Genomic DNA, 24,445 nt, shown 5'->3' with positions numbered 1-24,445 from the left:
CTGATAGAGTCCTTTTATGTGAAGAATGAGCTTGGCAATGTCAGATTCTTAGAAATCTGTCTTTTAGCTATGGAAGAAAGGGAGGTAGGAATTAATTCAGAGCAAAAATAATTGCTTCACCTTTTTGCAAAGAACGTATACTTGTCATCAATCTAAATGTTATTAATACCCTGGCAACTATCTCCTGTCAAGTTGTTCTTTTAAGCGACACTATAAGGGCTTATAGTGGGCTGCCACTTAATGAGGGCTGCCATTTTGATATTCTGGCCCGGTGGCATCTGTGTTCAAAGGAAAGCAGAAGTAGATTCAAGATGACCCTGTGCCAAATTTTGACCGTCCCAACAGCCACCTTTTACCCTTTAATGGAGAATGCTCGTTCTGCTATTTGAGATCTGTGGTTTATAAAATCCCAGATCTAGTGGGAACCTAAAGGAGTCATTTAATTTGTTCCCAAATCATTGAGAATTGTGACAAAAAGGTGGGGGAATGGTTTCACCAATCCATAGAGATTCTCTTTAAAGGTTTTGAAAGTGGGAGAGTCCTCAGTTGCCTTGAGTCAGCACCCCGTGGAGCCTCTTCCTTCCCCTGACTTTCAGAGCCACAGCAAAGGGTCCAACCATGGTCACCACCACACCTCCTTGCAGCCTCCAACCCATCTGAGCCATGTCTCAGACTTTCCCTACCCACAGGCCAAGTATTTGCAAAACAGAAGCTAGATGGGTGTGTCACTGGAAGGGACTACTCCATTGCTGTGCAGACTTTTACCGTACTTGATGCTCCTGACCTAGAATACAGCTTCTCAAATTAGGCTCTGGCCTTTCAAGCTTTTGTCCTAAAATAATTCCATGTGACTGTGAAATTAATGACTTGAACAAAAAGGAGATTGCACAACTTTCTCATCCAGGGAAAATAATTCTAGGCACTTCCAAGAGAAAGGATTGTCTGGGTTCAATAAATTATAAACCATGGGAATAGTAAACCTGAAATTCTGTGGTCAATAGTGGGGGATGGATTGTTTGGGTTTTGCCTAGGTTTTTCTTTCTTTAGCAGCAAAGTTTAGAAACTTGACAGGGAGAGAAGAGCCTGTCTGTGCACTGCTTTGAGAGCGTTCTTTCCTCTGTCCTGCAGTATGAGGAGATGTGGAGAAGGCAGCACTGTTATGTGGAAGGCAGGGCTTCCCAGAGCAGGTGGAGGAGTGACTGCCATGGGTCCTCCTGCCTCCAGGCACAGCCAGCTGTTTTTGGTGGGGGGATGAGGGGTGTCCTTTTGTGCCTTGTGGCCTCTGACATTTGGGTTTGCCTTTTCATTAAGGCAACTGCTGACTTACCAGGCCAGGCTGTCATGATCACTGAACTGGAGAAGCCCACTATCTGATGGTGTATTTTCCTTCTCTTTTCTGAATTTCATTAAAATTCTATTTCATGATTTCAGTTTTTAACACTATCCCAAGATGCCTGTGAAACACGGAGGATATAGCCTTTTCTCAAATGCATTTATATCGAGGACCTGCACTGTCCCGGTTGAGTTGCCTCTGACTCCCTCAGAACATCTGCAGTGGTTCTCAACCTTCCTACCACCTTGACCTTTTAATACAGTTCCTTGTGTTGTTGTGACTTACAACCATAAGATTATTTTCGTTGCTACTTCGTAACTATAGATGATTTTGCTACTGTTATGAATCGTAATGTAAATATCTGATAAGCAGGATGTGTTTTCCAATGGTCTTAGGGGTCGCAACCCACAGGTCGAGAACTGCTGAGATTCTCGAGGGTAAACCTCTTCATGAAGCTCTGTGGAATCAGGAGCTGGGCCCATCTGACTGTTGGTTTTAGATTCATATTAACCACCCCACCAGGAGGAGAAAGACAAGATGTCAAAAGTATGATACCTTATTCTTGTGTAGTATTTTTATACCCTGAGGTTGAGAGCCATGAGAAGTAGTTAGTGTCTGTTCAGCCCAGAAAAAGCAGGATTTGGCAGTTACCTGCTTGAGAATCCAAGAAAGGTAGTTTAAAAAGCAAGTTAAGTGTCCCGCATTGATCTCTTCGTGTTTTCACACCTAATTTGAGGGATTGGGATGGCTGTGGTGCAATTGTCAGATCCCCCTTGTCTCATTCCCTGGCTCTGACTCTTAATCACAAGTCATGCCAATCAGTGAACATGCCTTTCCTCCCGTCGACTAAATTTTTTAATTTCTGATGTGCTATAACACAAGTCCTTCTTTATCACTCATTAAAGACTAAATTTGTCCCTGTTATTAGGTGTTTACGACCTAAGACCTGTTTGGAAGATGCCCCCATCAGTTCCTTTGGTGTCATTTGAGCTGGAGAGGCATCATCCAGCCCTGTCCACTCCTCCTAGAAAAGTGGGTTGCTTGTTGGGGTCTTCAGAGTTTGCCTAGAAATGGTTATCTGCTGGCCTGTGGTGGTAGGGAAAGTGGACCTGGGATCTCCCAGCTAGGGGAGGCAGCGTTGGGAAGCAGGAAGACTGTAGAATCAAGTGTCCAGAAACAAGAATGGATCCAAAGTGAAGAGCCACAAAGGTGTGTCAGAAACCCAAGCAGGAGCAAATCCCTGGGGCAAGAGAGATTTCCTGTGGGGCCCAGCACTAAGCCTCAGGGAGGTATAAGGAGTGGCTCAGGTGTCTTAAATAAAGGCTGCCTCTCTGGGATCTCCACACAGCACCAGCATGGGCCTACACTCTGCAGTCGGTGCCTAAAGCACAGGTGCCAAATGGTGTCCCCATCTGCCTTCCAGGGAGGCAAAGTCATTTACTAAGGATCCTGGAAAATCAGTCACACCTGTGAGCAACTGTAGGTTGAAGGAATAGACAGAACACTTTTATAGCACTCCTCATCACCCCACACTGTACACTTTCATTGAGATGATGATGTAATAGTCTTAAAGAAAAGTTTAGAGAAGGAAAAAGCCCAGTGGTCCTACAACCAACCCCATTGGTATTTCATTTTTATAGGTTTCCCTACCATTATTGCACATGTATAAATAACTGAGGGCATTGTGTATTCTACCTTTTTCACAGGGGCATATCATAAACATGTTTCTGTCTGTCTGGATAGCCTCTGTCACTGTCTTCCTAGTGGTTGTGGAATAGAACATCCTGAAGAAGCCTCATGATTTACTAGATAACTTAGCAGAGGGTTAGGTTTACATTTAGGTTCTTTCCAAGTTTTTTTCTTTTGTCGCTTCTCCCATTATAATGCTCTTATTCCAGCTGTGTGCATGTTCTTTCTGATTCTCTTGAATTGTTCCCAGAAGTAGAATTGCTACAACAAAGGTTATGGGCTTCTCTACAACCTTTTGTATGCGACCATATTGGTTCACAAAAGGATTGTACTTGTGCCGCCTTGCACTGGGTCCTATCAGCTAACTTGCAACTCTGACAATGTTAAGCTTTTTCCCTCACTTTTGCAAATTTTTTAAATGCAAAATGATATATCACAGTTGCTTTAAGTGTCATTTCTTTTATTACTAGAAGAGAGAATATTTTCCATATGTTTTAATTTTCTTCTGATATGCATCATTTATTCATATCCTTTGCCTACTTCTTGAGGCTTTTTTTTCTTCGTTTCAATGAGATCTTAACCCTTTTGTCATCGTGATAAAGTCTTCTGTAGTCTATTAAATGTTGGTGTTCGCATTGTTCTGAAGCTCAATAATTTTGGTACAATCATCTCTATCTTTTATTTCCTCCAAGCATATCTGTTGCTTCAAAGCATGGATAAGTATTAAGTCTCTAAAGAATGTGTAGATTATTTATCATATGCCAATTGTTCTAGAATGTATTTTTAAAATGAAATACTATATTTAACTCTGTTAGTCATCCATAATCTAGCTTTCTATGTTTCCTATGGATCTTACTGAATGCTTTTCTGATTTCCTATTCACATATCATAGAGATATATCTTTCATAATCCTGTCTTGTTCATGTCGTACTGAAAATCTGCTTTATCATATGCTATATTTTCACATAGTCAGATCTGTTTATGTTTATGAACTGCCTATATTGTGCTACATGCTTCTTTTTGAACCAGTACCAGCGTGAATTAAATAATTTTGCTTTGCAACATTTACTAACACGTGGGTCTTTTTCAGGATAAAAATTCCATCCTTTTTGTATTTCCAGATTCATCTTACAGCAGTTGTGTTGAATTCCAAAACATCCTATTGGGATTTTAATGAAGATTACATTAAATCTATAAGTTAGGAGAAGTAGCACTCACTAGTAGTATTCTCAGTCTGTCACAAAGTACACCTTTCCATTTCATCAAATCAAATTTTATCTTATACAATAAAGTTTCGTGGTTTTATTTGGAAGGTTCCACTTACCTACTCTCTAAAAATTTAATATTTTGTAGCAATGATGAGTAGATGCTTTCATTGTGTTTTCTAACTGAATATACTGACTTGTTTTTATTTCTACTGTTAGATGTTATTATTTTGTGCTTATAAAGCATTGTTATTTAGTTGTTACTGGTATCAGAAGAAATCCAAACCTTCTAAACAATGTAAAAAGCCTCCAGCTTGTTGGGGAAATGTTGTTCTGTGGCCTTCTAGAAAGAGTCCTTTCTTTCTTGGATAGCCAGAAAGAGTGAACCAGAAGCACGGTGTGAAAGGGAGAGAAAATGTAAGGGCACACATTCACACGTAGGAAATGACTTCATACCCCACAGGACCTCTCAGAAACATGGCCCCTGAAGCTTAGTTCACTGAGTTAGTTTCAGCCAGGGCTCTTGTTGGGGCTTTGAAATATTTCTTAGATCTTGGGACCCCCAAAGTGAAATTTAAGGTACCAGATCATAAAAAACAATGGCTTTGAGATCTGCAGTCTTGAAACATTCATGTGTAGCTGGATAGAAGCATGGTCCCCTGCCCTCCTCAGTTGCTGTATCTGTTTTATCTTACTAGGAGGCTGTGTCCTGTGGGGACTACCAAAAGAAATGTCAGTGATGAAAATTAATCTTGAAATTACAGGCGAGATGATTGAATTAATGATCTAGTGGAACAATTTTCCTCCGGACATGACATTAGAACCTTTATCAGCTTTTCCCTGATCCAGCCCCATCCCACGAGGCAGAACTAAATATTCTCCTTCTGCCAATGGTAACAACCAAGGTCACTCATAGTAAAGACAGGACTGCTCTCTTGATAAAGTCTCACAGTCCTGAAGTCTTGACACCCCCCACCTTTTCAGGAAAAGATCCACACAATCTTCTATGTAACATACAACATCTTTCTGGAATATTGTTCTAGAATTAGTATCAAACAGTGAAAAGAGTAGACTCAAGTTCAAACCCAAATTCATTGTTTACAAGCCAGCCATGGGAATATTTCTTAATTCTCTGTGCCTTTTTTTCCCATATGTAAAATGGAGACAAGGGACCACTTCCTCCAATTACTCATTCATTCACTGGGGAAATATTTATGGGGTACCTCCTATGTGCCAGACATTGATATAATTGACATTGATAAGGCAGAGGACACAACATACTCATGAGCTTATATTCTAGGGGAAAGAATAGATTTATATCAAAAATAATAAAGACAGTGGGAGATAATAAGGCAAAAAATGTGATAAAGATGATTGTTCTTTTAAAGGTGTGATTAGAGAAGACTTTTCTAATTAGGTGACTCAGCACATAACTGAATAAGAGCCTTAAGAAATGAGAGGAAGAGAATTCCAGACAGAGGGAAGCACATGTGCAAAGGCCCTGTGGCAGGAGCATACTTATCTAAAAGCTGGAGGAAGACCAGTATGACTGGAGCAGGAGGAGTGATGGGTGCCTTCTACTGGCCAGTGAAGTTACACAGGTGTGAGGAAGCCAGGTCAGTGTAGGACAGGAATCAGCAAATGGTCAGCCAGCAACCCATTTATGTACAACCTGCTAGGTAAGCATAGTTTTTAAATTGTGAGAAGGAGGTTTAAAATAAATAAAAGCGAGACAGGGCTATGTGACAGTGATCATATGTGGCCTGCCAAGCCTAACATATTTGCTATCTGGCCTTCTACAGAGAATATTGGTCAACTCCTGGTCAGGGCCTTAGCGGCCATGGTGAGAACTCTGTACTTATGTTCTGAGTATGACAGGAAGCCCCTGGGGGTTGGGGAGTGAGGGGTGAGCAGGAAAGTCATGACCTGCAGATTTTAAAGGATGTCTCTGGCTGCTGTGTTAGACTAGAAAGGAGTGAAGGGCAGAGTGGTGAGTAGTTAGGAAGCATCATTAGAGCCTGGGTGCCACCCGCAGCAGGGTGGTGGACTGGTGGGGCAGCAGCAGGGTGCTGAGGAGGGAATGCAGCATGTATTTTAAAGGTAGCACCCACAGGTGCTCTGGATTGACCATGGAGAGAGCGATGACTCCAAGGTTTCTGGTCCGCTCGCCCCTCCTGCTGGTTCATGGAAACAGAATGAGAGAAGGATCTTTTCTGCCCCCCAGGGGTTCACCCTTCCGTGTCTCCAGCATTTTGTATTCTGGGTTTATCCCTAAGGTCCAGCTTTGATTGTGACACTCTCCTTTCATAAACCTACTGAGGTGTCCAGCTGGCTGTGAAAAGAAGTCCATCCACTGAGCCAGTCCGTCAGAGGCCCCCACAAGCTGCCCACCCTTCACCAGTATCCTGCCGTGTTCCCAGCTGTTTGGTTCACTCCCCCCAATGCCGGCCAGTGGCTGCTCTGCAAATCCCACATGCCCTCATTGTTTCCCCTTACCAGGCCTTCGCCCTAGAGTATTCCTCTTTCTTGAGTCATGTCAACAGTCCTAGCAGAATGCTGTGGTCTACCTTTTCCATAAAGCCATCCTGTGACACCCTCTTTACCCCCCTGGTCTATGCCTACACTCTTTGTCATCACCTCTCTCATGCACACGCAGTTTCTATTTGTAGCGTGACTTTTACACACAAATCTGATCTTCCCTACCAAACCACAGACTTGGAGACTATAGATATAGTTAAGCACCTTCATCTTTCTTAAATCCTGACTCTGAACTTGAAAACTGTATGACTTTAGCAAGTTACTGAATTTCACTAAGCCTCAGTTTGTACAGCTATAAAATGGGGTTGATTGCCCTAGTTATTCTGCAGTGCTAAGAAGGGAAGATGATGTGTGTGTAACACTTGGTCCAGCTCTGTGCCTGCCATATGGGCTGAGCTCAACAAGTCTCAGTGAAATCTGCTCACCTCCATGAAGCAGCTGAGGAAATGTCTTCCTGTCCTGCCCTTACTGGTGCTTCCTACGCAGATTTTGCACAAAGCAATAAAATGAATGTACTATAAAATTAGAGCCAATGAGCTCGGGTTCTAACATTGCCCCTGAGTTCCAATTCCACCACCAGCCCATTGGCTGGGAGACACAAGGCCATGGGAGGTGAAGGCTCTGGGGTTCTGCACAGAGACCGCTGACACACTCAAGTGGGTCAGGGGCATTAAATCTCTCACTTTTCTGGAAGCACATCAGCAAGGGACATGAGGGCCCTGAGGTGTCTCCAGTAGTGCCAGAAAGGAAAAGCATAAGCAGCTCAATGCCAATTTAGGGGACCAGCAACTCTTGACTCTTTACTACTTATAATTACAGAATTGGAAGAAGGTGCAACCCATGGTTAAACGTAGGATAGACAGTTTAGTCAGTAGTTCATTAGGAGACATAGGACTGGTTTGGGAGTGTACACTCGCAGTGTAAACCATTGAGAGCCATCAATTAACTTGTAATAAGACAAGCAAATAAGGCCAGTTTGGGTTGGATTGTCGAAATGTGAAAATTATTTAGTATGTCTAATTTTAACGTACGCTGTTGACACATTTGTAAATACAGAAACTAAAGCTAGTGCAAATTATTTCAAGAAATTTGGAAATACTGTGAAGAGTGTTGTAATTCTTACATAGTATCAAAGCCTGGAGAACACTTAAATATCTCTATAGCTGGGGAGGGGGGGAGCAGTCACATTTATATTTAGTTACCAGCTATTTTTGAACATGATCCCACATTTATCTTTTTTCTTTTCTTTAGGCTTGTTGTATGACATGAAAAACCATCTCTTTGACAGATTCTGTTAATCCAAATAGAGTCGAAATAACATTACTCAAGGCCTTAACCTCTACAGCCCTTGACCTCCCCTTCCACACTGTTGCTGCTGGGGTTGGAGATGGACACGGGAGAGGGGTGGAAACTCAAGCCAGACCTTGGGCAGCTGATCTGTAGCTCTGAAGCTCTGAATAAGATGGGGTATAAAGAAGGATAATGCTAGAATTTCTCTTCATAACTAATTTTTATTTCAAGCTTTGCATTTTCTTTTTATGCATGTTCTCCTGAAAGGGATGTGTGATCAAACAATGTTGACTGTCTCTGAGAACAGGTTAGCATGATGAGAAGAGACTTAGGTAAGAGGTTGGAAATGTTGATGCCAAAAAGTTCTAGAATGCGCTGCACATTTCAGTTTTCCATGCTACCTTCTCCTGTCTAACTAGAAGAAATTATAGTTCTATCTCATATCATGTCCTCAGTCCAGCATAGTAATATGTGAGCAAGATTTTAAAAAGCAATAAGAAATAACAGATACTAGCAGTTTTATGCTGGGCCTTGCCTTCCCCTTCCACTGTTTGGGTGACCCCTGGGCAAATAGACAAAGAGCTGCCTGGGGAGACAGAGAAGATACGAGATGGCCTTTTCTGACCTATTTCTGCATAACTGGTTGCCCTTTTAAAGTCCTGGATTTCAGAGCTCTCTCTCCTGGGTATGATCTGTGTGGAGAGGACCTGGTTAAGGGAGTGGGCAGGAGGCACATGGGCCTTGAAAGGAAAGACTGCAGGGCACAGAATGGGACCCTCCGTCTCCCTGCCGCACTGCCTTTCTGTCACTAGGCTGTGGCTACATCACATTTGTTTCTCTTTCTCACTCTGAACGCTTCTGAGAAGTTTCAAAGGAAGGTAAGCAGTCCTATCTCATTTTCATGCTTCTCTGGTGTAGCAGCTCTGGGTTTCTGCCAGTCCCGGGCGGGACCATTTCTGACAGGTTCCGCCCCACACACCCTCTCTCAAGGATGTTGCATGACTGTTGATCACAAGATTCCGTCCACCCCTAGGCTGGCCACTTGCTTCTAGAATGAATTCCTTGGGAGCTTTGCAATGGGTCTTTACTTGGTAGTATATCTCCCAGAATTCTTGCGCTGTCTTGCTCTTAGAGAAGCCAGAGCTGGCAGGCACTGACATTTTCCCTTCTCCTTCCCACAGGCTGCACAAGGGGGAGGCCACAGGACCCTGCTATATGGACATGCAATTCTCCTGAGGCACTCCTTCAGCGGAATGGTAAGCACATCAGAGGTCCACGTGCACCAAAGAGGAAAAAAACTGAAGGGGTTGAAGGGATGGGGAGTATAAGAAGTCAGCAATTCCAAGGAAATAGTGCGAACAATTGAAATATAACTGATTATAGCACATTATCATCTTATCATTTCCTCAATACCATCTACCTCAGTTCGAAATTATATATGTGTGTTTGGCTAATGTCTGACTCCCTGCTTCCAACTCCATGAAGGAAAGAACTATGCTTTTTTTTATTTCACTAAACCCTGTCAAGTACAGTGCCTTGACATAATAGATTCTTAATAAATACTTATTGGATGAGTGAATGGTAAAATGAGCCTTGGAGCAACTGATCTCTCTATACACAGGAAGAAGCAGAATAAAAGTAAAACAAATCACATGTGATGTTTATGAGGTTTCTCCTCTTTTACTTTCCTAAAAGAAGTTGAATGATACTCATTGCCTTCAGTTCTGGAAGAAGGTTTGTTAATCCAGAGGCAGGAGGAAGATGAGGGCAAGGTAGTTGAAGAAAGCTGACCTGCTTATTACTAATCAGGGGTTTAGAATAAGATGACCAGATTTTAAGATTGGTAAAACGGGGACACCACTGGAGGGGCAGGGCCTGACAACAATGCAAACTTTGATAAGCAGTTCTCAATAATCAGTTCTCAACAATTATTTGTTATTATTAAAGTTTAACATTATAAAATTAACAAAAATAATATAAAATGAATATCCTGGTGAAATAGCCACATGGCCACTGAAACTGTATATTCCCTTCCTATTCTCCCATGTTCCCTAGCTTGTCATGCATTCTTTCCAAAAATCGGGGCTTTTTTAAAACGCCGCAGGACGCAAGACAAGTTGTTAAAAATCGGGACTGTCCCACCAAAAGCAGGACATCTGGTTACCTTAGTCTGGGGGTGGAGGGGGCTACTTGTTTGTTCCAGATAGTTTGGCTCCTTCTGAACTAATTGTCCTTGCCTAGAAGCAAGGGAGGGAGCCAGTCTCCTTCTGATACCTTGCCCAGGAGGGGAGTAGGGAGTTTACATTAGCCTTTTCATTTCCAAATGAAGTTACATTAACCTCTTCATTCCCAAATGGAGTTACATTAACCTTTTCAGCAGCCAAAAACCGGTATATTCACTTCCCATTCTCCCGCTGTTCCCTAACTTGTCATGCACTCTTTCCAAAAATCAGGACTTTTTTAAAATGCTGTGGGGCACAGGACAAATTGTTAAAAATCGGGACTGTCCTGCCAAAAGCAGGACATCTGGTCACCTTAGTTTAGAACCAGAATTGACCAGAATGGTAATAACCCAGCGTAACTTGAAAAGAATTTGCGTGTTTTAAATAAATATAATTTGTAAAATATAAATACTGCAGACTCTTGGCAATGGGTATTAAGAATCATATTATGATCTCAGTCAAGAATAAAATGTGTCATCTCCAATAATGTTTACTCTCAGTTCCTGATCTATCGGCTGAAAGATTTGTCTTTTTTTCTCTGGCCCTAGTGGAAAACTAACACTTTAATTCAAGATTTTATTTTCATGCATTTACACCTGCAGCATGATGCAAAGTTCGTCTCAAAGCTTGTGCTATCAAATTGGCAGCAGGAGCAACAGCTGCCTGTTAAATAATTTATTTATTGCAGTAATTTTTTTCTTGAACACTGGTAAGAAGTTGACCTTTTCAGTCTGAATATTCTTCTGTTGGAGTCCTTCATGGCCAAGATAGAGGACAAAAATGACCAAATGGAAGTGTATCTGAGCAGGAAATGGGGACATTTTTAAAAGCGGGGAAGCTTTATGCCCTGACAATTCTGGAATCACGAGGTGGTAGTTTATCTTTCAGAATTTTATGTTTATCCATATGAGAAATAAAACCCTACCCCTTCTTTTTACCTACCTCAATAGAATAAACAGAACCTCAGGGCTTTGAAACTTAAGTTCACATCCTGGTAGAAATATGAAGGCTTACATTATTTATAGTTAAGTTTACCTTTCCTAAAAAAAAAAAAATTCCCACTCACAGTTAACATAAACCCTATACTGGCTAGCTCCTTTTAACAATAGCTCTGGGAATAAAGCCTGTGAGATATGACTCCGTAAAATGCAATGATTTTCTATCCTCCTCTTGTGGAAAACTAGAAGTACAGCTCAGAAAACATGTCCGAAGGGCCCACCTGCTTCCCAGCCTAATTCTAAGATGTATGGCTGTGTCCGTCAGTGAAGGAGACAGACAACAGGCTGTGGAGTTCTTTAATAAGTTATTTCAAAAATCATTTTTAAGTTTTATCTGCACATGTTATTTTATAATCAGGGAACAACATTATTTTGAGAAGTTTTAAAGTTCATAGAAAAATCGAAAAGCAGAAAATAAATAGAAGTGATGGAATCATCCAAATCCTCTCCCACTCCTCTTCTAAAGTTAATTTCTGTTATTTTGGTGTAATTTCTTTTAGTCTAGTTGCTAAGCATTTACATTTTCGTGTACATGTCAACTATATAAATGTACTATTATATACTACTTTTTAGTTCAGTATATTATAAACAGTATTCCATGCTATTATTCAATCTTGATAAATACCCTTGATAACGTAACGTTCCATAAAATAGAAGCACCAAAGTTTATCTCACCTTTCCATTATTGCTGATCCTTTATCTTTCATTTTTTATTGTTCCTCAGAGTATCTTTGAACTAAGTCATCTTTAAATATTTGACTTCATTTCTGGAACATATAGTTGTATAGTTAAATCACTGGGTCATCAGACTGTATTTGATGCTTTAAATATATTATAAAAGTATCTTTGTAAAAGATTGTACCAATTAACTTTCCAATGAAGAAGATAAAAGAGCCCTCTTGGGAGTATCAAATTGTTGAATTTAACTTGAAGTGGGGACATACTAAAACCCAATGGAAGAGTGAGACTTCACTAGCATCTGCTCTTCTTTTGCAGTATCTAACATGTTTGACTACATCAAGATCCCACACTGATAAACTTGCCTTTGACGTAGGTCTACGGGAACATGGCACAGGTAAGTCAACATTCTTAGATCTCTTGCTCAGTGGGATCTTGGGCTAAGGGATTTTAAGAAGGACCCTGAATGTGTTATTCACGTAGGATTCCAAACCAAGAAATAGGTCTGAAAAAATATTGGAAGATAATGAACTAAAGAAAGAAGCTATGATAGAAACACTGGAACTAAGAATGAAGGAAAACATGATGCTTTAACTGCAGCCCACCAGAATCTCAAAGAAAAACTATTTTTAGTCTCAGTACTGAAAGTTAAGTAGACACATCATTCCTGATAATCAATGATACTAAATAACTACTGAAAAAAATAAAGGTAACACAATAAAGGCTTAAGAAATGAAGTATAATATCTAGATCAAAGGCATAGTCTCATTTTATTCTGCAAGGAACAAGCTATTTCTAAAATAGTGTTCCCCAGCTGTTAGTCAGTGACATCCTCTGTCATGTTTTGCCATCCCAGTGTATCCCCTTTAATATTTTTTAGTTTGTCTTTCTTTGTATTTTCTTGCTTTTGTACTTTTAATTTTGCAGACAAAACTTATATCATTGCTAAAAGTAGAAAACTGGTATTGCTTTTCATAAAAGTAAATATGATGAAATGAAACCCAGGCCATTAGATAACTAAAGAGATGCTGACAATATTAGAAAAGTATTAATGATATACTAGTTCCAAACTTAAAACTTTTCTCTGATAGAATCAGAAGGCTTAAAAAAGTAGTAAGAAGAAAATTTGTTTTACTGTATAATTCAACGGCATTGAATTGCCTTCTGCCACCAATGTTATCTACCTCCGATTCCTTTGGGAACCACTAGATTTGTTTTTATCTGTTTGTTTGTTTGAGTACATTCAAAAATACTGACAGTCAAGAGGTGGGTCCTGAAGAAGATGCTGAAGGTTCTGTCTGGAGACCATCAACGAAGAACAGAGGACAAACTTAACTACCTATAGAGCAGTAGTATCAAAGAAAGTGCTGACTTTTTGTGGGTTATTCCAAAGACCAGTAGAGCAGTGGCTAGAAGTTGAATGGAGGCACCTTTCCCCACAGTGGAGGAAACCATTTGATAAAATCTGCAATTAACCAGTAGAGGAACAGCTGGCCCTGAGATATAGGGTGCTCCCTGTGGCTGGAAATATTCTTGGACAATCTGACCATCTACCAAGGGCATTACATGTGGAATTTCTGCTCTATTTAGAGCTTGGACTAGGTACCAATCAGGATTCTTTGTTGCAAGCAACAGAAATCAATTCAGATTAACTCAAGCAGAATAAGAATATACTGGAAATATTTTGACTAGAACCTGCTCGAAAGTTGGAGCCCCAGCCTTGGAATTTGGAGAGCAACAAAGGGAGACCAGGGAAGAGAAAACATCCTGGGGCACACTGTAGAAAGCATCTAATTAACATAGTCTAATAATATCATGACATTTTCCCTTTAATAGTCAGAGGATTCCAATGTTGGGTAGCTAAAAAGGGACATAAGTTTATTTTGTTATTGTAAAATTAGGTCAATTAATAAAAGAAGGATCCAAATTGTCTGATTTTCTAGATGATCTAGGAAAAAATTGAATTTAAAACTACAGACCCATGCACCTGCTGTCTCTATATCTTGCATGATGGTGTCCTAAGCATGCTGGGGGGAGAACTTTTCTCTTTCTTCCTCTTCTTCTCATTTTTATACCAAGATGAGTGGGCCTGCCTCTGCCCATTGTGGGGTTTTTCCTAAAAAAAAGATTATATTTGAATTTGATTAGAAGTTTATTTGTTTTCAGCTAAAATGTTATCCTTAAAATATAATTCCCCCTAAGGTATTGTCAACCTTTGCTGAAAATTACAAAATGAGTCAAGTGCCACAATCGGAATGTAAGTTGGCCTCTAAATAAACCTGCTGTCAGTCTTGGAGCATGTAATCAGAAAAGTCATATATGGTCATTCTATTTCTATCAGTAAAAGGACTTTATACTTTGGGGAAGTTGAGAAGAAACTGAGAAATACCACTTCTTAGTCAAGTGTTCAGGAATTTATTTAATTAATGGGGACTCTAAACAGTAAAGAATATTACTCTTTTCAACACTTTTTCCTAAATTCCTAAAATCAGACTTGGTATGAATTCTGCAGACAGAAGAGGCAAACCCCTAAGCCAGCCCAGGTTCAAGTTGGCTGATCAGAAGTTGACTATCAGGAAAACCTAGAGCCTAAAATAATGTACTTTTATTGCACCTCCCTCACTCCAACCACTTCATCTTCTCCTTGAAGAAGACAACTAGTTGTGAGGGAGAAGGAAGATGCACAGTTAGCTAAAATCCAGTGTTGCCTGGGGTGAGTCTCTTCCCTTCAGGTTGAGATTACCATGGACTCCAACACAATAGAATCCTCTTTCCCATCCGGATAATTCTATGAATGCACTTTTGGCTCAGAAACCTCTTCAGAGTTGTAAACTGCTCAGCAATGGAATTGAATCTAGAAGATATCAGGAGAAAGTTTTTAGAACAATTCTGGATTTTTCCCCCAACACACTCAATAGTAAATTCGTAGACTTAACAAAGGTTGATGATCATTTTACCCTTGCTTTTGGTAACTTCATTTATTCTATTCTCATCTTAAAGTTTGTTTATTGTTTTGTTTTTAGGATTTAGACACAGCTTTAGAATTTGGACTTAGGAGGAAAGAAATATTTTAAACACCTACACTTCAAGCTGTGTTTTACATATATATAACAGGGCCATGGACTGGTCCCTCCTGTTGATTCAGGGAGAAGCTCTTTCCCTGGGCTCCAGAGCACAGGAGACAGCAGGAAAACAATGTGATCTTCCCCTGTGTGCCTCTTCAGGATCCCCTTCAGTGTGGACACCCTCTAGTGGTCCACAGAGTACATCAAAGATACATCATTTTCCCCTTCGAATGTTAGAGGTCAACCTACATTTTTAAATTCAATCAAAGTAATACCCATACATGGTTAAAGGAGATAAATAGTGCTGCTAAGCTTATTAACAACATCAGTCTTCTGTGCCCCCTGCTCTGGATCCCTGCCCCTCTCTCAGGCATCGACTTTCATCTCTTTCACTGTTGCTTACCACTTGTTTATGGATAGCATGCATACATTGCTATTTTGTTATTCTTTCTGAATTAGGTGTTATCTGTGCATGTCCTGATAAAAATTTAGCTCTCCTACTCCACTTTTCCCTGTCTTCTCCCTCTCTATCAATACATTTACGTCTATTTTTATTTAACTACCAAATCAGTATAGTGATATTGCCATAACAATAACTTTCATTTGCAAATGAGCTCCATAATATACTTGGAAAAGGTAATTTATTGTATTACTTTTGAGTTTTCTAGTAAGTTAATATTGTCTTGTTTGTTTAATTTCTCTGCGATTCAATCATTTGTTCATTTCCACACCGTCTTACAGAACTGAAAATCTCTCCCCTGATGAAGTGTGGTCACATTACGTGTCACTTTTATCTTCTTGGAAACATCCCCCACTATGCAGGGAATTCCCTTTACCTTTCTCCTATATTCTGTTTCCTGGATCTCATGTGTTAAGAGTTGTTGTTGTGTTTTGTTTTAGTTTTTTGGGTTTTTTTTTAAACTTCTTGGTTTACGACCTGACATTGGTAGAGCACATTATCCAGTAGCTTTTACAGAAACGATGCCTGAGAGGTAAATTACTGTCAGAAAGTTTCCCAATTCTAGCTTCACAAGTAATTCAAAATTTAGTATAATTCTACATTAGAAGTAACTTTTTTTCTCAGCTTCCTGAGGGCTTCTAGTCTGGCTGTTGAGAGGTCTGCATTCTGATTCTGCATCCTTTGTGCGTGACCTGTTTTTATTTTTTTGAAAGCTACTGAGAGCATCTCTTTCGCCCTGGAGTCTGAAATGCTAGTGATAGGCCTTGGCATAAACAATCCTTTTCTGTTCTGAATTCTCACAGGAATAGACCTTAGGGAAGGTCTTTCTTCTCCATTGTGCCAGGGGCTCTGTAGGTCCTGTCAATCTGGAAATGCTCATTTTTCAGCTTTGGGAAAGTTTTAATATTCTTTCTTTGTTGATTTCCTCCCTTTGTTTTCTCTAGTCTTGCTTTCTGAAATTACTCTAGATTGATTTTATACTTCTCTTTTCACTCTTATTTATAATCTGTTTTTCTTCATTCTTCTTTCTGGAAGATTTTTTTCAGTTTTATCCTACGCGCCTCACATTTCTTTCTCTTTTTCAGGATCAAGGAATGTTTTTCTTTTTCTCTGAAGGAATCCTTCATGGATACTTTTTTAGCTATTTTCATGAATGTTAACTTTTTCTTATCTCTGAAATTATTAAATGTAAGAACTTTTTAAAGTTTTCTTTTGTTCTCTATAAGCTGTGTTTTCTCCAAGTCTCTCTTTATTTTGTTCCTATCATTCATGTTAGAGACTTTCCTCAGATGTCGGGTGAGCCTTGGTTTTCATTCACATTCACACAAAGGTAGGAAAAGCTGTCTAGAAGGAGGCTGTGGCTCACCATTGGTTGAGCCTCACTTTTAGGTAATCTAGTGAAGACCTGGGCATCTCACTGTTGACCCCAAACTGCACTTTTGTCTTGGATATTTTGAGTTCCCTGAAAAGTAATACTCAAATTTGGGGAGGCAGGATTGTTCAGCTTCATAGCTACCATTCTGGATGCTGAGGGGGTGAGAACAGAGAGAAAGGAGCTTGGGTTTTACTAATCGGGATATAAACTTGTAATTATTCACCAATCCTCCTGTTTTCAAAACATCCTTTGCTGCCTTCATAAGTAGCCTCCAATTCCAGAGACTTTCTGGAGAGAATCTATAGGAGGAATGGGCTTTTTATTACTGATTTCTTCTCCATTTTTTTACTCAAAGACTTAGTTTTTCACTTTCTCTTGACTAAAAGTTTCCATCATGCTTTCCCTTTTCCAAAATATTGATTTCTCTCCTTTGTCACCAATTTTTCACCTGTTGTCTAAGTCCTTGCATGGTTATGCCTTCAAAAATCCCTTGATTGATATTTTGGTATAATTTCATAAGGGGGGCAATGATAAAGTAGACCAATGAAGTTAATTCTTAAGAATGTGGAAGAAACTATAAAGAAAACAGTTTCCTATAGCATTAAAAATACCCAAAGGCTTCTAAAGTTTCTGATCTGTAATACTTCTTTGCAAACACTATTGTCAGGGAAAATGAAAATGATAGGCAGAGCCAAGAGCACATGTAGTGCTATCTGGAGTGGTTTTAAGATAAATAAAAATTGAGGTCTGGAGTCTGCCTCTGTGTGTACATGTGTGTATGCACGAGGAATGAGGATGGGGACAGGATCAGGGACACTGGCCTCTATGAAGCAATGACTAACCTGACAAGCGTTTGTGCAGGGGAAGCCTGTTGGTGGACTATACATCCTGCCTCCAAACAGCGGTCTGAGGGGGAGAAAGTGCGAATTGGCGATGACCTCATCCTCGTCAGCGTGTCCTCAGAAAGATACCTCGTAAGTCCCTCCTACCACAGGAGTCCTTCATTTTCAGAACTTTTTCCATTAGGAACAGATAGTCAAGGTGGACCAAGCTACATAGAATAAGTTACTTTCACAAAGTATACAGTTGACCCTTGAACAACATAGGAGTTAGTCAAAAAGTTTGAATCCTCCCAAACTTACTTAACTATTAATAACCTACTGTTGACTAGAAATCTTGACAATAATATAACTCCCCTACTGACACATACTTTGTATGATAAGGTGTGTTCTCCACTGTATTATTACAATAAAGTAAGCTAGAGAAAAGAAAATATTATTAAGAAAGTCAGAGGAAAGAGAAAATACATTTACTATATATGAAGTGGAAGTAGATCATCATGAGGGCCTTCCTTCCTTCATCTTCGTCATCCTCGTGTTGAGTAGCCTGAGGAGGGAGGAGGGAGAGGAGGGCTGGTCTTGGTGTCTCAGGGGTGACAGAGGCAGAGGGAAATCCACGTGGAAGTGGACCGAGGAGTTCAAACCCTGTTCAAGGGTCCGCTGTACTTGAGAGGTGCTTAGGTTCCCTCCCCTGCCACAGGACCATGATGCCTAGGATTTAACAGTTAATCATCCTTTAGATTATCGTCCTGTGTCCAGCAAACTGTGCCCAAATGCCCCAGGTGCAATTTGCACCTTCAATCCCATTATCCTGGATTTATCACCTTGGTTAGCTCTTGTCCAGTGAAGAATAAGCTAGAAAGAATGGAATACAGGAAAATAAACTTATGCTAGAGAAATAAAGAGAATTTAAAATGTTTCAGTACATGGGGTGTTACAGAGGTTCAGGGATGCAGGTGAGATTCTGTAGCTGGAGATGGTAATAGGCAATGCCACTGACATCAAGCCCTTGGCTGGGGGCAGGGACGCCTGAGGACCAGAGAAACATCAGAGAATCGTCTCAGAGAGCCAACCCTGTGGGCAGATTTGACTTTGCCTAGGCCAAATGCTGGGTGATGTTTCCCATTCGAGAGCTCTCTTTTCCTACAAAGAAGAGACATTTTATGACTTGGTGCTGAATTGGATCCAGCAGAGGGGATGAAGTCAACACTTGTGTTCCATCTCTGTAGCTGACTTCTTCCTCGTCCCAGAATAAAGTGTCCCACTTTGAAGTTGCTTCTAGATCTGGTAGAGAAAAATGTTCCACAGGCTGTGTAGAAAGAGCTAAATGAGCTGCTTCTGTCAGGACTGGACTGGTGATTTAAAGGATGTCTCATTTCTGTTTCTGCTGCAGCACCTCTCAATATCAAATGGTAACATACAAGTGGACGCCTCCTTTATGCAAACGCTCTGGAATGTACATCCGACCTGCTCGGGAAGTAGCATCGAAGAAGGTGTGCTTTTTTATATGCATTCAGCCCTGAGCCTGCCAGTTGCTCTTGTGGTGTATATATTGACATTTTCTGCTATTTTCCAGCTTCCACCTGAATGTCTGGTGTCCAGGTAGCATGATTTCAGCTCAGTTGAATTTATTGTGCTGAATTCAATATAGATTATTATCTATCCTGACTTCCAGTTAAAGGAGCTTCCCCGACATAATTTGTCAATTATTTGGACTCCACTACATGATTATGTTAGCACTACATACATTTGGGACTTAGAACACTGAGTTTTCATTTTTATTGTGGACCAACAACTTCAGTTTTAGAAGCTATTATTTGCCAAAATGGTAATATTGTTTATATTTCTCCCTATGCATCTCTCCACATAGGGAAAGGACTCCTTTGATAATAAAAGTGTATTTGGCCATTTTTTTTTGCTTGTATTTATGGAAAGCCATTTAAAAGTTATAAGTGACATTTCATCAGTATATCAGTATTTTATCTTTCCTTTGGAAATAAGATCATCAAACTTTGATCATTGTATTTTATTTCTTAGAACCAAATAAAGCCAATGCATCTTTTGAGTTATATGATAAATGTACTGGCCTTACTCTACTCGTAGGTAATACCACGGCTAAGTAGAATAACCAAATGTCAATGACCGATGGGTTATTGTATTTCCTAACCTAGGGATTATTGCATTTCCTTTATAGCAAGATCAGAACTTTTTTTCTTTTATGAAATCATAGCTATGTACATCATTGCAGTCATGGGGTATGGTGTGCTGGTTTTATATACAATTTAGATCAGAATTTTTAAAAGTACTCATATCACAGACTTCAGCCCTATTTAAGTCTAGTAGTTCTCAACTGAAATGCCCGTCTGAGTTCTTTTGTTTGTAAAAAGAGGGAAAACAGAGCTGTCAAGGTGATATCCCGGTTTCAGAAGGCTTCAGGCTGAACTGAGTAATCAGGAAAGGACAAATTCTTAACTCTTTCAGTAGCACATGGAAGGTTTTGAAAGACACTGTGTTTAGACCCCTCTCCTTTATGTGAAAATTAATCCCCTTTGCAACAAGTCTATAGTCAATCATTCCCTTTCTATCCGGAATCAAGAAACTCTGCGTTTAAATCTTTCCCAAGAAAGTTTTGACTTAATCTTTTCCATGTTGATTTTTTTTGTTTTAACTGTAGAAAGCAAATGATTTCCTGGTCCCAATAGAGGGCTTGTGGAGATTATTTAAGGAGTGTTTGCAAATCATGTCAAAAGGTCCTCACAGAGGTGTTGAGTGTCCTTGTTGTGATGTAGCCAGGGTAGCTCATCACTGAGTCATCTGATCTGCAGCAAATGCCCTTTCAGTATCCACTGTTGAGAAACGTACTTCGGCTCTTAAGATCATAAGTAATCCAAATCTTTCTTTCCTGACTGTGGCCCTGATAGATTTCATTTAAGAGAAGTTGTGAGGCCCCAGCACTTGGCAGTTTTCTCGATGGGAGTAGGATATTGATGGAAGGCGCCTGAGAACTGTAAAGGATGGGCTGCAGATGGGGCGGGGATGCATGGATGGCTTCGCAATTGTGAGATGATAGTTTAATCAAGAGCTTGATCATGGTGGATTTTAATTTTCTAAACAAATTGGCTATTAAGAATTTCCCTGGAGTATATTCTGAATAGTGGTAATGCAAAAAGAATATAATTTGAAATATTAGTACAGTAAGATACAATAAAACTGGAACAAGACTTCTGAATATTTGAGGGAAATTTAAGAAAATCTCACCTAGGTCAAAGAAAAAAAAGTCTCAGGAATATCCGACTGTCATAGAGCAAGATGAACTGAAAGCCTCCTTTTCTCCTCTGGGATGACTTTTCATTCTTACTGTTCTAACCTAGTGCCCAAAATACTTTAAGACAGCCCCTAAAGTGATCTAAATATGTGATCTTTTTCTAAAAAGAAAAAAAAATTGATACAGACATTGAGTATACTAGGTTTCTATGTCTCCGGAGAATAGACTTGCCTGGAGAATTTTTTAATTCAGAGGAATAACAAATCCTATTTCTTTGTGCAAAGTCAAGTTCAGATTGGAGCCCTTCTCCTGCCACTGTGTTCTTTGAATTAAGGCTTGGAATTTATTTCAAGTCTAATGGGTCGGCATGTCCTTGAAGTTTCTTGTCTCTTTTCCACCCCTGAACTCCATGAGTTGAGAATATTGAGTATTCCTTTCCCTAGTCTAAAAGCTAAGTGTTTGTTGATATTAATAAAAACACCTACACTTGTTCTCTCAGGGATGCTGGAGAGCAGGTCTGTTTTCTGCTTTGTGCTGTAGGAGAAACATCCAGATTTGATCTATGTTTGTTAAATGCATTCAAAAGCTAGCTTCTCCTTAGACAGTCCTGAAGAATAGTTTGCTACCCCAAGCCAAGCACCTCTCTTTCCCATGACTGCAATTTGATTTGAATTTTGCCACAAAGTTCATACAACAAGATTGTAGGAATTTATCCAGGAATTTGGTATTAGATGTATTTACCCCATATGCAATTGGAAAATCATTATCTTCCTTATGGTAGTAACTTGATTCTTTCTCCTTTGGGTTTGTAATGATATCAATGAACGCTATTTTCATCTGTCTTTTTGATGTTGGACTTGCCTGTCTCTGAAACCCTGTTTAACTTTCAACATTACAATTGTTTTGACTTTTTTATCTTTTCTGCCTGAGGCCTGACTGAATGCATGGAATCTCTTGTTTCCCAAATACCTCTCTTGGTGTTTTCTGTAACTGGCCCAAACCTGACTGAATTTAACCTTTTAAATATGCTCTTCTGTTTCATAAACCTGCCATCAATTCATGGTAGAATATAATTCTCTTGTAGGATACCTACTTGGTGGGCATGTAGTACGTCTCTTCCACGGTCATGATGAGTGTTTGACAATACCGTCTACAGACCAGAACGATGCCCAGCACAGGTGAGCCAATAGCTTCCTCTTTCTCCTTGCTGTCTCCAGTCTTGGTGACTTGGACTAAAGAGTTTGTGTTATTTGGCCACAGATGAATTCTATACATGTTGTTCAATTGAAAAATCCTCTTCCAGCCACAGGTTCCAGTTTGTAAAACAAGAATGGCAGCCCAGTGGAGCTTGCTCTTGGGAAGAGCTGTGTACACATGCTGCTTCCTGGGGAGCACTTCAGTAGCTCTTCCCAATCTCTTCATTAATTATGGATGGAAGCACCCATTTTGTTGATGGAAATCAGGCTAATCATTCTAGCAAGCCTATGCCTTGCACCAGGCTCTTCAAAAGTGGATCATCTCCATTCTCTTTATTTCATGATTTAAATAAGTAAGGTGGACTTCGTTGATTTGGTTTTACTTATTACCAAATAGCATTGGAGAAACCAAATGTCAACATCCAAAGAGAGCTGGGTCTAGCAGGAGGTGGGACCAAGGGCACCCTGGGAGGGCGCTGCTGAGTGTGAAACTCTCTTTGGTCCGGTAGTTGACCCTTGAATGCTTTTCAGAAATTCAAAACCATGAGATGGAAGATTTAATCCAATTCCTAAATTCACACTACAGAGTCCCTTGGTAGTCAACATCAAAGAACAGACATAAAAAGCTTAGCCCTACAAACTATAGAAAGCTGATATAAAAAAATCAAACCTCTGGTCCAAATTAGACTGAATTTGGGACAGCAGTGAGTCTGATCTGCTGATAACACTTTTTCCTTTGTGTAATGCCTACAGGAACTTTGTCCACTGCATTTATTTTGCCTCATTAGAAATACAGGCTCACAGGCCCATATTTGGGACCTTTCCAGCTGGGATATGATGTAGGTCAAGCTCCTGACAAAGGTCACAGCCTGGCCAATTTCAGATAGGAGCCTGAGAGCCAGAGCTGCTGACTCTTCTCCTGCAGGGCTCATTCCTTCCCTGATGTGCTGAAAGACCCCCTGAAGCAATGTGCTTGAATATATTGTTACACGTCTTAGAAATCTTCCCTTGGCAATAGGCATCACTTATAGTTCTCAGTCTCTTCCTACTTCCTTCATCCTCTAAATACCCCTTCAGGGAACCACATGTGACCCACATCGTGTCTGGGACACATAAAGCACAGACCTATGTCAAATGCCCTGGTTCATTCACTGCCTCCCTGGAACTTCCAATGGTTGACACTTATCTCTGAGTAGAAAAGTGCATTCCTTTAGAATTAAAATTTCCTGTCCTATCATGTGTTCCTACTCAGTTACAGTTTTCTTTTCTTTCTTTTTTTTTTTCTTTTTCTTTTTTTGTTTTTGTTTTTGTATAGTGAAACTGCAGAACAGCCCATATATTCTCTCTTTTGTATCTTATTCTGCATCAAGGGGAAGGTTTGCAGGTGGATAAAGAACTGAAGTTTTGTGACTCTTACAGGGTTTTATCCACACCCATGAAGGAAGACACCAAAACTTCACTAGCTTAGTCTTCCCATTTTCGTTCAGCTTTTAAGGGTAAGAGTTTGGAAGAAGTGAAGTACTCACCATGTATAGCCTCCCAGCATGTCTATCAGTAAAATGAGGGCCAAATTAGAAATAGCCAGGACAGAAACTATGCTACTTGCAGATGTTTGTCATTTGGTGGGTGTTCCTGTCAAGTTATTCAGCCAAATCCCACTTAAAATGAAAGGCTGGGCAAGTGCTTGGAAAGGGGTGGTAGGGGGAGTGAAGTAGATGGAGGGATGTCCCCAGAATGGGCACACTGAAGCAGATGTGCCCATAATCATTTAAATAAGAGAGAAAGTGGCCCTCCTTTGGCTGAAGATTCCACAGGATCTAGTTTGTATGTTGGAAAAAGAAATTCACTGATAGAAATAAGGCAGCATATCCCTTTCTTGTGCAAGGGAGCATGGAGAGGGTGAGCCTGGAGCAGGTGAGCAGCTGCCCAGCACATTGGAACCTGGTTTTTGTATCAGCTGGTCTCTCAGTGATAGCAGGATGCCTTGGTGTTATTTGATGCCTAGGTGAGGTGAATGCTAAGACTCACTGTCTTCTGTTGTCAGGTAGATCCTTAGAATTAGCCAAAATGGCCAGGAACACCAAAATCTGGGGAAATCTGAGGAAATAGGAAATAAAGGCCATGCTAAGAGATCCCAGAAGCCACTAAGGCATGCAGGGGTTCCTGAACCTCTAGAGGAAGGCAGCATAATTCCTTCTAAATAAAGCCTGGAGCAGCCAGGCCAGGCAGGGAGACTGACTGTCCCAGAGTGGAAACACAAAATCAACAGTCTAACATTCTGAGCTCTGAGCC

General features: G+C 40.2%; 1 protein-coding gene across 1 annotated transcript in view; it reads left to right on the top strand.

The window, feature by feature from the left end:
* RYR3 (ryanodine receptor 3) overlaps nucleotides 1-24,445 on the top strand; it is a 362,708-nt gene that overhangs the window by 50,374 nt on the left and 287,889 nt on the right. The window contains exons 4-8 of the mRNA XM_012806300.1: nucleotides 9,237-9,311; nucleotides 12,272-12,350; nucleotides 17,715-17,827; nucleotides 19,086-19,185; nucleotides 22,042-22,135. Coding sequence (XP_012661754.1) covers nucleotides 9,237-9,311; nucleotides 12,272-12,350; nucleotides 17,715-17,827; nucleotides 19,086-19,185; nucleotides 22,042-22,135 — 461 coding nt within the window. The remainder of the gene's footprint in view (nucleotides 1-9,236; nucleotides 9,312-12,271; nucleotides 12,351-17,714; nucleotides 17,828-19,085; nucleotides 19,186-22,041; nucleotides 22,136-24,445) is intronic.

This window comes from Otolemur garnettii, unplaced genomic scaffold, assembly GCF_000181295.1.
Source record: "Otolemur garnettii isolate 467f Iridium unplaced genomic scaffold, OtoGar3 scaffold00050, whole genome shotgun sequence".
NCBI lineage: Eukaryota > Metazoa > Chordata > Mammalia > Primates > Galagidae > Otolemur > Otolemur garnettii.
This window is presented reverse-complemented; position numbering and strand designations above follow the sequence as displayed.